Source organism: Pan paniscus, chromosome 2, assembly GCF_029289425.2.
Source record: "Pan paniscus chromosome 2, NHGRI_mPanPan1-v2.0_pri, whole genome shotgun sequence".
Classification (NCBI taxonomy): Eukaryota; Metazoa; Chordata; class Mammalia; order Primates; family Hominidae; genus Pan; species Pan paniscus.
In genome coordinates this window covers 11637626-11652033 of record NC_085926.1, presented here as the reverse complement: position 1 = coordinate 11652033, position 14408 = coordinate 11637626, and the positions used below count along the sequence as shown (strand labels likewise).

Below are 14408 nucleotides of genomic sequence, written 5' to 3'. Positions count from 1 at the left end.
TGGCCAGACACAATCTCTACAAAAAATACAAAAATTAGCCAGGTGTGGTGGTGCGCATTTGTAGTCCCAGCTGCTCCGGAGACTGAGAGGTTGGAGGATCGATTAAGTCCCGGAGGTTGAGGCTGCAGTGAGCTGGGTTCACACCACTGCACTACAGCCTGGGCAACAGAGCAAGACCCTGTCTCAAGAAGAAAAACTAACAAAAAACTTGTTTTACTGAGAAAATGGAGAAGAGAGAGCTGGAAGAATCATTTATGTAGATACCATGTAAATTGGCATCACTGCATCTAGGATCATAATTTTCTTTATGGCAGCCTGTACCATAGGGCACAGGCATTCTCTAACCTTAATCCTTGAATAGTTAGTTTCGCAGAACACTGCTAGCCATTCCAAAGTAATAGGATTACACCTGAAACTTTTATGGGTGAAAGGGTTAGTCTCCTTAACCCTCTAGTAGCCAGACTCACCTAGAACTAGTGACAGCCAGGAGTTTTAGATCTCTTCATTTTATGGAAGAGAAAGCCAGATTCCTCCTAGTTAGCAGCTGTCTTGCCTCAGTGTTCTCTCCAGAGACACAGAGAACTTTGGGTTAGTTAAGTCCTCTCACCATTGTTCCCTGTAATTGTTACTGTTAATTCAGACCAGCAGGAAAATGAGCCAAACAGTATTCTTCATGCCCATTGTTAAGATTAAAATGTCTCTTTTTTATTTTTTTGTCTTGGGAGGTGAAGCTGTCATTTGCTTGCCACATTTGTAAGAAAAACAGCATAAACCCAGGAGCCAACCCTCCTAGAAATACCAGTTACCGTCGTGTATTCTATAAAACATGACATTCTGTCTTGAGATTGCAGTGAATGGCGGCCTGTGGTTGGGTGGGGAGGAGTGGAGAGGGAAAAGAGGAATGATCGGAGCCCTTGGATTTTAGGGCTCGGGCAGACAACACAGAGGCTGCCGAGATGGACATCCAAGCTTAGAGAGGTGGAATCACTTGATGAAGGTTGCATGGCTAGCGAAGGTTATGGCCTGGGAACTGGATTTTTCTGACTCTGTATCCAGTGCTCTTTTTGCTAGAAAGCAGTGTGAAGAGTACAGAGGGCTCAGCTTGGGAGGCCCGTCACTGCTCTCAGCTCCAGGCTGGCCTTCCTCACCTTGCTGCCTACTCCCAGCCTCCCTGCAGACGCTCTTAGGACAGTCCTCTCCTCCTCGGGTCAGTCCTTCCTTTCCAGACCCCCTCTTCTCTTTCCTGGCATCTGAATGCCTGACCAGGGCCGTGCTTCGTTGTTGCTGGGGTCACAGTCATCTTGCTTCTCTGAGAGCCTGGATTGTGGCTAGTCCTCAGAGCCTGGCTAGAAACCTAGTTCTTTCTCAAAGCCATCCCTGGTTCTCACATGGTATGGAGCTTTGAGGTGACTCCCAGTGCTTACCTGGCTTGCTATGCGAGTGGCCTGCTTTGCTGTGGTGAGAACTTGGGGTGTGCTCTCCCTCCCCTCGAGAATGCGACACCACACACTGTCAGACCCTATAGGAGTTACTGACCTCAGCTACTGCACCCCAGTGGACATCTCAGCTCTAGAGTTTGACAGATACGTTGAGGGCTTAGCCACAGCAGGCTGGGCTCTGCCAGCCGCTTCTGCAAAGATCCCCAGCTCCTAGCCTGTTAGCCTTCCAGCCTAAAGGCCCTGCCAACACCAGCACCCCTGGGAACTCCTCTAGCCTCCGGGGGCCTTATATGTCACCGTGGATCCCTCCCTGTGTTGGACACCATCTCTGGAGAGAACCACTCATATAAAAGGCACACCTCAAACTTAATCAGATGTCACTTTCCACAGAGGCCTGCTTCCATCCTAAGTGAGCAACTGGACTTTAATATTTGGGAAGCACTCCCTGTGTGGTGAATGGACCTCGTCTGTCGTGTGTGCTCCCTGCGAGGCCTGTTCTCATTATTCTCCCCTCCTTAGGGATCATGAGCCTTTGTATGGCAATAGACCGTGTGCTTCAGGAAATCATACTTTGATCATCTCTTTATTGTAACCACACAGAGCATCACAAAGCTGTGCACATGCGCTCCCTCCTGACTTCCTTCAGTCTTCAGTTCGCTCCTTCTTTTAGGCTTCTCGCTTTCCTCTGTTCCCAGCTTAGATTCTGGAGCTCTCCCTTCCCATTTGTTCTTTCAAGAAATGTTTAGTGGTCACCCACCAGTGTCAGGCTTTGTGTTAGGTGCTGGGGAAACAATGATGAGGCAAAACAGCACGGCTGTGAATGGGAGGGAGATGGCCGTTCATCAGAGGAGTACACAGGCCTGAAATGACACCTGCCTGCGTCCTCCGAGGGCAGGCTCCTATGCAGTGAGACGAGTCACTAGAAACCCCCCACCACCAGCCGGAACCAGACACAAACTGGAAACCCCACTGTTTCCTCCGGCAAATGCTGTCTCTTCTTAGGACCCCTTAGTCCTCACACTCCTCACCCTATGTGGGGTAAACAGGAAATCCTGCCTTGTCCATTTCTGGGCTCACTGCAGTCAAGTGTTGGTGGGTTTATCCATTTCAAGTCCTATTCCAGCTACTGGGTGTTGATAATTTAAGAAGATAGGCTGAGAATGGGGGTGGTGGGTTTGGTTTGCCCCTTCTGTGTAAAGCAGATGGGAATTGTTTAAATACAAATGACCAGGTGGTGCCATCCCTGTGGGAAGGAAGCCAGGCTGTTTGTTAGGTGGGCTCACGTCGCCCCCTAGTCCTGCCCACGAGCAACTAACTCATGGGGATGTTGAACTCTGGTGGGTATGAAAAGCAGCCAGGTGCCCTCCTCAGTTCAGTTCAGAATCTCCAGGGTAGTGGTCCTGACCCCTAAGGGGAGGGGAGCTTGCAAAAATTACGTGGGTAGCTATTTTCAAACGCTACTGCTAAGTGTAGTTATTTCCTGGGTGTAAATTCAAAATTCATCTACTGCAGATTTACCAAATTATCCTCCTGGACACGCATGGCTTTCAAAACCTCCTGGGTGATTGTAATGTATGGCCACGGTTCAAAACTGCTCTAATAGTGGGTGGATTTCTGTTGGCCCTAATAATGCCAATGGCCTCACAAATAGAAGCCTCAAATAGAAGATCCACAGGAGGATAAGGTAATGCTGGCAAACTCATCCTTGGAAAAATTGAATTGTTTGCATTTCAAAAAGAATTTTGTGGTATTGGCCATTATTTGACTTAATTGAATATTTATCAACAAAAACCGTTTATTCTAGTTAATGTTACTAAATATAGTTGTGTTGGTGATGAAATAAAATCTAAACCACCTGCTTGTTTTATAAAGATTCTGTCTTCTCTCGCTGGGGTTTCAGGCCAGTAATTAATCCAGGACATGTTAACTGTTGAATGCCTGCTCTTACAGGCATTGGGCATAGACAAAGAAAAATATGGTATGGGTTTCGTTTCAAAGAGATCACCGTGTGATGAGGAAGGTGGATTTGTTGAAATATTTTAAGATACTTACAGGTGCAGGTTAATAATCTTAACATTGCAAATGATCTTTTTCTCATACCTCGTTTTATCTGCCTGCCTTTTGCAAAGCTAATAAGGTAAAATTCATGCCTTGCAAGTTAACAGGAATTGTGGACTCTAAAAACTCCCCTTATTTTTAGTTAAAAGTAAGACCCTGGGTGCAGTGGAAAATCACAGCTTCTGGTCCCAGCTCTGCTGCTCTTTGCGTGAGTTTAGAGGAGCCAAGGAGCCTGCTTGGTATCTGTTTCCTCATCTCCGCATTGTCACGAGAATTGAGAAAGAAACAGGATATGCAGAAGATATGCACTGTGCCATGGAGTGTGGCACTTAGTATCCTTTGTTGTCTTTCTATCCCCTCAACTCTAGGAAAAATAACATTTTAAGACAATAGGACATTGACCTCTTGAGCTGTATCAGAGAATGATGATTTGGCTAAGGAGAAAATGCCCAATAATGATTTGCTTGATCTGGGTTTCTTGATTTGTGGCATTATTGTCACTTTTGCCAAATAATGCTTTGTTGTGGTGGTGGTGGTGGGGGGTGTCCTATGCATTGTAGGATGTTTGGCAGCATCCCTGGCCCCTAACCACTAGATGTTAATAACACCCTCAAATTTGAAATAACCAGACATTGCCAGATGTCTCCTGAGGAGGGCAGAATCTCCTTGGTTGAGAGCCTCTGGCCGGGGCCCTTCCCTCTGTGTTGTCTCGGGTGAATTCTATCCCTCTGCCTGCTATAAGTGTCACAGAGTTCTTACTGTCCATCAGAGAAGTGCGAAGTAAAGTCGTAGTGTGGCTGCTCCAGACCTACCAGAATAACAGGGATGAAAGAGTTGGAAAACTGTTGGCAAGGATGTGGAGCAACTTGAAATCTCATACCCTGCTGGTAGGAGTATAAATGGGTGCAACTGCTGTGGAAAACTATTTGGCAATATTTACTTAAGCTGAACATACACTTTCTACGTATCTGCTTCTGAGTACATGTGCGACAGAAATGCATTCCGAGGCTGATAAGAGACACACACTAGAATATTCATAGCAGCACTATTTATAATAACCCCCACGTAGAAACTACCTAAATGCCCATCAGTGGTAGAATGAAGGATCTGCGATATATTGGAGTAATGGAGTACTAGACAGCAATGCAAATGAATGCTATGCAACTGCACATAAAAATAATGCTACCACTCATAAAATATGTGGAGTGAAGGAGTCCAGCCACAAGAGTAGCTAGCATCATACGATTCTCTTTCTATAAAGTGTTATACAACTGATCTACGTTCTTAAAGGTTAGGATAGTAAGTTACCCTATGGGGGTAGTTACTGGAAGAAGGAATGGGTGGAGGTGGGGTACATTAAAATTCTCCCTATATAAATAACAGCCATGATTTCACTTTCCTGGACGGCACCCTAACTGGTTGGAAGGATGACTGTGGAGGTGCTTAGCGTGCTGCATAATGAATGAAGCACTGTGCAGGCAGACTGACCTGTGAAATGAAGTTGGGTCACACATTGTGGCTAGCAGCGAACTTAGCCCTTCAATTGTTGAATATTTGGGACATTTTCTCCAGTTCTTCTATTTTTACCATGGAAGTCAGTTCTAGTCAGTCTTGCAGGAATACATCTATGGGTAATTACGATTTGGTACAAAGTGAATATCAGAATAGCATTTTAATTGTGAATGTTCTTTGAATGGGACTTACTGAACCTAAATTGGTTGTAGTAGCAAAAATCACTAAAATAATCATGTATGTAAACATGCAAGAAAATATTTGTATTGGCAAACATGGAAGACAGTAGTTGTAAAACTAACAAGTTAAAGTGTTTTGCAAGAGATTTCTCTTTTCTTGGGGATGCTAATCTAATTAAATTCCCTTCCCTCGCACTGATTTATTCTGATTTATTTAAAACACCATTCCTTAGCCTGTAGTCCCAGTACTTTGGGAGGCTGAGATGGGCGGATCACTTGAGGTCAGGAGTTCGAGACCAACCTGGCCAACATGGTGAAACCCCATCTCTAATAAAAATACAAAAATTACCCGGGCGTGGTGGCACGTGCCTGTTATCTCAGCTACTTTGGAGGCTGAGGCAGGAGAATCGCTTGAACCCGGGGGGCAGAAGTTGCGGTGAGCAGACATCGCGCCACTGCACTCCAGCCTGGGCAACAGAGTTAGACTCCATGTCAAAAAAACAAAAAAACAAAAAACACCATTCCCAGTCTGCACTTTTTAGGATTATTAATGTTAAATTTATGTGAAAGCACATTTCCTATTTAATCACTTGGCATCAATTTAATTGATTTTGTATTTTGTTTTAACTTTTGCAGAGTTTAGTAAGAATTAAACTATTTGTTAAAAGATATTTTCTATGACTTTTAATATTAAATAAAATAAGGTTTATTTTTGTATTTGAAATATAATGCACATCAGGCAAGAATAGCACGAATTCTGCAGTTTGCTTTTTCAAAATGGTCTTTGTAATTTAAAGTTCACCCCTAGAGGGTGGTGTTGTATTGAAATTTTAAATATGATCTGAAGACCCATTTAAAGTTTTTGAAAAGTCCATAGATTTGTGTTAAAATCTTATATTACAGAGAATGATCAGTCGCTACTTAATAGAAGTTGAGTGTGTTTTAACTTACAAATGGTAGTATTTTGTAAATAATAAAATCTAAGACATAGTTTAATGATATTTGCTTTTGTGAAAAATTCCACAAAATACTGTCCTTTTAAAAAAATCATCCTTGAGCAGCCCCAAGTTGTATAAATAATCACTATTTTATGATATATTTAGGAATTCTTAAAAGAAAGTAACAACAAAGGGAGCTTATTAGATATTTGGTTTATGTCGCTGATTTTTTTTTTTTAAATCAGCTACTCCCTGGTACTTACTGTACGTCATTGATATTTAAGGCATTTGAAGTTTGTTTTGTTTTGGTTTCTTCTTTAATTCAGCAGCTTAGTTGTTGACCTACCGTGTACAAAGCAGTCTTTATAATATGGTAGGGGACAGACACAGAAACTGTCTTATAGTCTGCTTTGTTTTAGAATGAAGTATAGAATAAACCTAAAATAATGCAGGATGAAGAGATTAATCCTAGCTAATGGTTCTTGGTGGGGGCGGTGGGGGGGGGTGGTAATTCAGCTAGGCCTTTAAGGAATTTGCATTCTAAACAATGTTTAAAAGAAAAGAAAGTTTGGTTTCTTAAGTCTTCCTTTTTTATTACTCAATGCTAGGTTTTACCTTAAACCCTTTTCTTTCTTTCTTTCTTTCTTTTTTTTTTTTGAGTCTCACTCTATCGCTTAGGCTGGAGTGCAATGGTACAATCTTGGCTCAATACAACCTCCGCCTCCTGGGTTCAAGCAGTTCTCCTGCCTCAGCCTCTCAAGTAGCTGGGATTATAGGCACCTGCCACCACACTTGGCTAATTTTTTTGTATTTAGGAGAGATGGGTTTTCAATATGTTAGTCAGGCTGGTCCCGAACTCCTGACCTCAGGTGATCCACCCGCCCTCCCAAAGTGCTGGGATTACAGGCGTGAGCCACCGCGCCCGGTCCCTTAAACCCTTTTCTATGCTTTCCTTCTTACAACCTTATCTTAGTAATTAAGTTAAGTAGATTACGAAGCAAAAATGTGTTGACCAGTGTAGTGTTTTACAAACACCACCATCATGATCATCATTGGTACTGTTCTTAGTACACTGAGGAACGTGCTGGTAAATTGCGATGGACCTAGAGATCCTCTGAAACATGACAGTTTTGCACCTCCAACTTATTGTTTAACTGATGCTTTAGCTCAAGGAATAGTCAAACTTATTTTCTTGTTATTAGTAAGGTCTGTTTTAAATATTATTTACATCAGGTTAAAGTGTGTGTCTGTGTGTGTGTGTGTGTGTGTGTGTGTTTTCTATGTGTAGCAAGAAGAGAAAAAAAGCAGTTTAAAATGAAAGCATTAACTAAATATCCAGCTTACTTGAAACCCTGGGAGGAAGAGCACAGCGGAACCCAGTGGGGGAACCAGATAGCGCAGTAGGGTTACTCATATTTTCTAATGTGGTATTTGGAGATGTTATGTTAGACTTAACATTAAAACTTTCCCCTCTCTTCAAGTGCTCAAATGAAAGCATTTTATTTTAAATAAATGTCTGGGGAGTGATTTTGATCGTTTGGCTTTTCTTTCCCCAGGCTGATATTAAATAGAAGAGTATTTGGCTTTTATTACACAGCTCGCAGTTTTGGTGATCTATTCTAAAGTGGTAGTCAAACCTCTAGCTAATTAAACAGATCAGCCTAGTAATTAGCCTGGGCTTTCTTCTATCGTCATATTGCCATTATTCCACAAAGATGCTGAGGCACAACCATAATTAACATTTATAAAGCACTTATTGGGCCAGGCGTGGTGGCTCATGCCAGTAATCCCAGCACTTTGGGAGACTGAGGCGAGTGGATGGCTTGAGGCCAGGAGTTCAAGACCAGCCTGGGTAACACAGTGAGAACCTGTCTCTACAAAAAATGATTAAAAAAAAAAAATAGCCAGACACGGTGGCATGCACCTGTGGTCCTGCTGAGTTGGGAGGATCACTTGAGCCTGGGAAGTCAAGGCTGCAGTGAGCTGTGATTGAGCCACTGCACTCTAGCCTGGGCAACAGAGGGAGACCCTGTTTCAAAAAAACCAAACCAAACCAAACCAAACCAAATAGAGCACTTGTGTGCTGTGGGGGAGTTTTACTCTAAGGACTGAGGCTTAGCTTTCCTTTCCTCTAGAAGCTTATGGTCTAGTTTGGGGGAATTGGTACTGACATATGACATAATTAGTAAGCAGTAGAAGATAAAAAGCACGTACACATGTCTATAAGCTCTGCAAGTGTAGAGCTGTCTCTGTCAATTTTCTCTTTGAGACAGATACCCCATCTTAAACATCTTTGAATGTTCCAAAGTTCTAAAGAAATTTTTGGATTCTTATTATTTTTAAGTTGTTAAACCCAAATCAAAAGGAGATATCATGAGATATGTAAGCTATAATAAGATATACATATCCATTGCTTATGTCTCACCAGGGAATATTATTTCATTGTGTTGCTGCTTTTTAAAAATCAAGAACTTTCCTTATCCGCATCTTCATTCTAGGAAGAATAAACTATTTGTAGGCTAGTTAGAAATTCAGGAAAATGGAAAAAATACCCACCATTCAAAGATGGGCACTATTAACATTTTGGTATACTTTCCAGTCTTTTTAATGTATACTTTTTTCTATATATATATGTATGTTTTCATAAATACATTAGCACAGTTGGTGAATAATGTGTGTATTAGTTTTATATCCGATTTTTATTGTTTTCAGTTAACAAATGTAGTACTGTCACACAGTATATAGCATAGCATTTCCTCATGTCATTATAGATTATTGAAGGTGTTGTAATGGCTGCATAATAGTCTGTCATCGATAAGCCACGGTTTTAATGCATCCTCTTATTTGGACTTTAGGTTTTCAGGTTTTCATTTTACACATAGCTGTATGATAAGCATCTTTATGAAACTCTTCAAATCTTATTTTCTTAAGACAGAAGTCTAGAAGTAGAGTCCAAGGCAAGGACAAAGGCATGGACATTTTTCATAAGTCTAGTGTGTGCCAACCTGCTTTATACACAGGCGTTATCTGTTTATACTGCATTAGCAGTGAGCAAAGATTCCAATGGCATCCTGTTTCACCAGCAAGAAATAAGATTGAAAAAGTCTTTTTGTTAAATTGGTAGCTGGAAAATCACTTAATTTCTTAAAATTTATATTTCTTTGATTATTAGTAAGGTTGAATAGTTTTTCAAAAATGTGTTGGCCATTTGTTTCTCATGCTCTTAAAAAACGTTATTCAGATCAAGTGGTTTTTCAATTTTTTCCTTTGTTCTTTCTATTTTTAAATGTTCTTTGAATACCAAGAACATTTATCCTTCACTGTAATACATGACACAAATATATTCTTCAGTTTTGTATTTTGCCTTTACTTGGTTTTGGTGTTTTTAGATGTATAAAAGCATAAAATCTGTATTCTCAATCAAATTCTACATCTTCCTTGGTGGCTTCTGTCTTTGATTAGAAATTTTATTTCTGGCTTAGCAAATGTTTTCCTATTCCAAATCAGATAGTCTGAACATATCCTTATAGTTTTGTAAGTTTTTGCAGCAAAAACCTTACTTTAAAAGCATCTAAATAATCTTTAAAACATTTGGGATTTATTTTGATGTACAGTATAAGGCAAAGTGCTATTTGGATTCTTTTCTCAGTAATGTTTGTTTTGTAATCCACTTCTTCCCCATTGGCCTGGATTTCTGATTCCTATATACACAGTATCTGTCTGGTCCTACCTAGTCTCTACCCAGTAACACTCCAAAATATGTTCTTTGCTTTATGTTTTAAATATTTGATAGATCAAACTTATTCATTCGTAAAAAAAGAACTAGCTTTTCCCATCTCGTTTGTGTGTGTGGATAAAATTTAGACCCATCTTTCCAATTCCCTACAAAACTATCCTGTTGGTACTTTAATTATGAATATATTATCCTATGAATGAATCTGAGAAGGATTGATATTTTCTAGTATTTTTTTTTTTTTTTTTTAATGGATGAGCTGATTGTACCCTGAAGTACAATCAGAATCTACATGGTGTTTCTTAAAGGCAAGGACCTATGGTCTCCAAGAGATGTTGACAGCCACCTATTGACATCGAGTAAGATAATCCAGAGTGTGCTGGAAGTAGGGATGGGGAAATGAAGAATCTGCCGTTTAGATGTTTACTGATTTTATTCAGCTGGTATTTATTGATGGCCTACCATGCGCCAGGCTTCTGCCAGACTGACCTCGAAAAGATGAGGAAGGCATAGTCCTTGCTCCGAAGATCTAGGCTAGGAAAGAAGCACATATAAGGTATGGGTTGAGCGTCCTAAATCCAAAAATCTGAAATGAAAAATGCTCCAAAATCTGAACAGTTTTGAGTGCTGACACAACATTCAAGTGAAAATGCTCATATTGGAGCATTTCAGATTTCAGACTTTAAAATTAGAGATGCTCAACTGTAAGTATAATGCAAATATTCCAAAATCCAAGAAGGTCCGAAATCCAAAACACTTCTGGTCCAAGTATTTTGGATAAGGACTATTTACCCTGTAAAAGGATAGCTTGGCGTAGGGTGTGAGGAGATGGTAGGATGGGATCGTAGGGAGATTTCACAGGACAAGAGGGGCTTTCTGACAAGTCTCAAGGAAGAGTGGATGTTTGCTGAGTAGACAGGTTGGGAAAGAAGAGACGTCCTGCACACCGAGAAGCGTACTGATGTGATTTGTGGAATAACTCACTGCAGGTCATCCAGTGTGCTTGAAACTAAGGTGAAAGTTGTCAGGAGCTGGGATGGAAAGGCCTAGAGCCGGTCCAGGAGGCACCCCCAGCCTGCAGAGGCTGGCTGTTGTAGCTGGCCCCTCTGGAGCACAAGCTTCTCTGTGAAACCAGGTTTGTTTCATTTTTCCCCAAGACTTTGTTGCAGACTGATAGTTTATAAAATGTAATGCAGCCCTATAACTAGAAATATGAAAACTACAGCCCTCAAATTTCTTTAACATTAAGATTTGAGAGACATAAAATTAGTCTATCGAATTGCTATGAAAGTTTTAAATGTTCATTCTCAGTTTCTGTATCTAGCTTTTGGGGACTAGGAACACCTGGTGCTCGAACCCCTCTGGATCACACTTGGGTAGCACCGTGCTAGCCTCCTGGATCAGCGGGAAAGACGTGGTGGCTGTGGCTGGGAATGTTACAATAGTCCAGGTAGACCTGTGAGACGGTGTCCACGAAAATGGTTGCCACCCGGAGGCTGAGAACTGCTGTTCTAAGTGATGCTGAGTCACTTAAGGGACATTACCAAATATTTTATTCATTTTCTACAATGGTATTGTTTGAATCATGTGCTTAAATTATTATTTAAAAAATTCTTCATGTCAAAATAAGTGAATAAAATGAAATATCTTAAGGCAGGGTTTTTTTTTTTTTTCCTCTCCCTAGATGAAAGCAATGGTTCTCAACCTTGACTGCATATTGGAATCACCTGGGACTTTAGAAGCTACTGCTGCTGGTTCCCACCTCAGATGAGTTGGGGATGCAACCTCAGCAGCAAGATTTTTAAAAGCTCCCCCCTGGTTCTAATGTGCAGCCACCTCTCTCCCATGTGGGATATTCTAATGATGGATAAAGTTTTCTGATTGAGAATTTATGTGAAAACATAGCACAGTAAGAGTACTCCAAAACTATCAGTTAAATTTAAATCTGATACCTGATATTGTTTGTTTTCAGTGCAATGATCTCGTGTATACTGGATGTTACGAGTTTTGAGTTTTCTTCAACCCTCCCCACCAAATACCATTAAGTATTTTAATTACAATTGATAGGATACATGTCTTTCACTATAGCTTATTACATGTAATATAGTGTCAATAAATATTCTCATAAATGAAAGTTTGTGAAATCTTGATTCCCCTATTACTTACTTCCTCTGATGTCACCCCAGTGATTACTGTTGCAGCAATGACGGCAACAGTATTTAGTATTTAGATGTCATATAGTTTTTTTGTTTTGTTTTGTTTTTTGAGACGGAGTCTTGTTCTGTCACCCAGGCTGGAGTGCAGTGGCACAATCTTGGCTCACTGCAGCCTCTGCCGCCCGCGTTCAAACAATTCTCCTGCCTCAGCCTCCCGAGTAGCTGGGATTACAGACACATGCCACTATGCCCGGCTAATTTTTGTATTTTTAGTAGAGACAGGGTTTCACCATATTGGCCAGACTGTTCTCAAACTCCTGACCTCAAGTGATCCACCCGTCTCAGCCTCCCAGAGTGCTGGGATTACAGGCGTGAGCCACCGCATCCGGACTCCCAAGTAAGATTTCATTAGAACACCTTGCCATGAGTGTGCCTAATAAACCCAATGCAACTATTGCTGGATTTTTAACATACAACTCCTTCAAATTATTTATTCAAATATTATTTTGGAATATTAAAAATATATTTTTAGAATATTAATTCAAATGTTTAGAGTTTTTTTTTTTCTATTTTGTTAACACGTTCTTCATGTGCTGAAAACTGAACATTCAGTGGTTCACTCGTTCAGTAAACAGTTTTTGGGCACCTGAACTTGGTTGTGCTAGGCACTGGGTAATCAAAGTTTAAGCCCCAAGTTCTTCCAATAGCAAATAGTACAGCTGCATGCCACTAGCTTCTTACACACAGGTGGGTGTCATACATGCCAAATGAAAATAATTTTACCCTTTCCCTCTATAATTTCAAGTACACTTTCAATTTTTGATATTATAGCCTTATTTGCTTAAACACTCTTCCATCTCTTCTCCTCTCCTTGTCTCCTTTTTGTCTTTTCTTTTTTTTTTTTTTTTGAGACAAAGTCTCACTCTGTTGCCCAGGCTGGAGTGCAGTGTCACGATCTTGGCTCACTGCAGCCTCCTCCTCCCAGGTTCAAGCAATTCTCCCACCTCAGCCTCCTGAGTAGCTGGGAATACAGGCGTGCGCTACCACTCCAGGCTAATTTATGTATTTTTAGTAGAGACGGGGTTTCACCATGCTGGCCAGGCTGGTCGTGAACTCCTGACCTCAAGTGATCCGCCTGCTTCGACTGCGATTACAGGTGTGAGCCACTACACCCGGCCCCCTCGTTTTTTTAAATAAAGTTATAACATTAGGTGGGAAAAACACTTTAAAAGTAGTTCTGTCAACTATTTTGGGGGCTGTGGGCCAGTCATTTAATCCATCTGAACCTCAGTTTCCTCTGCTGTGAAAGGGTGATACCCTCTTTGCCCTGTCCATCTCAGTTGTTATGCGGATTATGGAAGAAGTTATATGTAACATTAACATCAGAAATTTAAATATCCAGTTAAAGTGTAAATGGACATTATAAAACAATCTTTAAAAGAAACAAAGACACTATATATATATATATATGTTTATATATATATGGCTTATGCATCACTAGCACTTTGGGTTTCCGAAGCCCCAACGTGAAGTTTCACGAAAGTTGCATTCCATGGGAGTTTGCTTCCATGATGGATTTTTTACTTTGTACTTAGCTCCTGAAAAAGAAACTTCCTGGGTTTTCTTTTTTCCTCCTACGGTTTTGCAGCGGCTTGGCTGCTTCCTGTCAAGAGCCACTCTGCCAAGGCCCCGTCTCTAGAGTCTCTCCCCCTCCCCTTTCTCTTTCTTTCCAACACTTGCTACATTGAGAGGCTGATCCTGTGCAGAAGCCCTCCCTGCCTCGGCAGCGCGGCGCAGTGAGCATGCTCGGCCTCCTGCGGGAAGAGGAAGCGGCGGCATAGGAGTCATGCCAAGCATAGCCCGCATGTCAGCGCTGCCGGCTTGCAGCGGGCTGTGAGCGGGGCCGGCGCCGCTTTGTCCTAGGAAACGGGCTGCGCGTTTCTCTTTTTCACTCTTTTCCATTTCCAGGAAGGACTTGTAAGGACTTCTGAAACGCTGTTTTCATACTCGATCGGGGATACAGTACATACACCGTCTACCAGTAAGCCCTTGAAGGGTTTCGTGTGAGCTCGATTTTTTTGTGCCTGATTTTTTTTTTTTTTAACTTTTGCATACTTTGTTTTGATAGTCTGAGGCTGGGCCTCTGCCTTTGTGAAGTTGAAGAGCCAGGAGCTACTCAGCAACAATTGATTTTTGAAACTTAAGTCTTTTGGGGCAAAAGCAAAAGAGCTGGTTTTCTTTGCTAGCCCAATAAATGCTATTTATGAAGATGGACCTGTTGAACTATCAGTACTTGGACAAGATGAACAACAATATCGGCATTCTGTGCTACGAAGGTAGATGTCCCGTTGTAGAATTACTGCCCGTTGCTCGTCCCGGCCACTCCTCCTCAG

The 14408-nt window shown here is 41.3% G+C and overlaps 1 protein-coding gene across 4 annotated transcripts in view; it reads left to right on the top strand.

Moving 5' to 3' along the window:
* The window catches only part of VGLL4 (vestigial like family member 4), a 165983-nt gene that overhangs the window by 63871 nt on the left and 87704 nt on the right, over window positions 1-14408 (top strand). Inside the window, exon 1 of one of the 4 annotated variants that reach the window (XM_003826266.5) lies at window positions 9993-14351. The exons of the other annotated variants lie outside the window; for them this stretch is intronic. Within the exon in view, the coding sequence (XP_003826314.1) occupies window positions 14270-14351 (82 nt within the window). The 5' untranslated portion in view covers window positions 9993-14269. Of the gene's footprint in view, window positions 1-9992; window positions 14352-14408 lie in introns of those variants that run through there. 4 annotated transcript variants of the gene reach the window in all.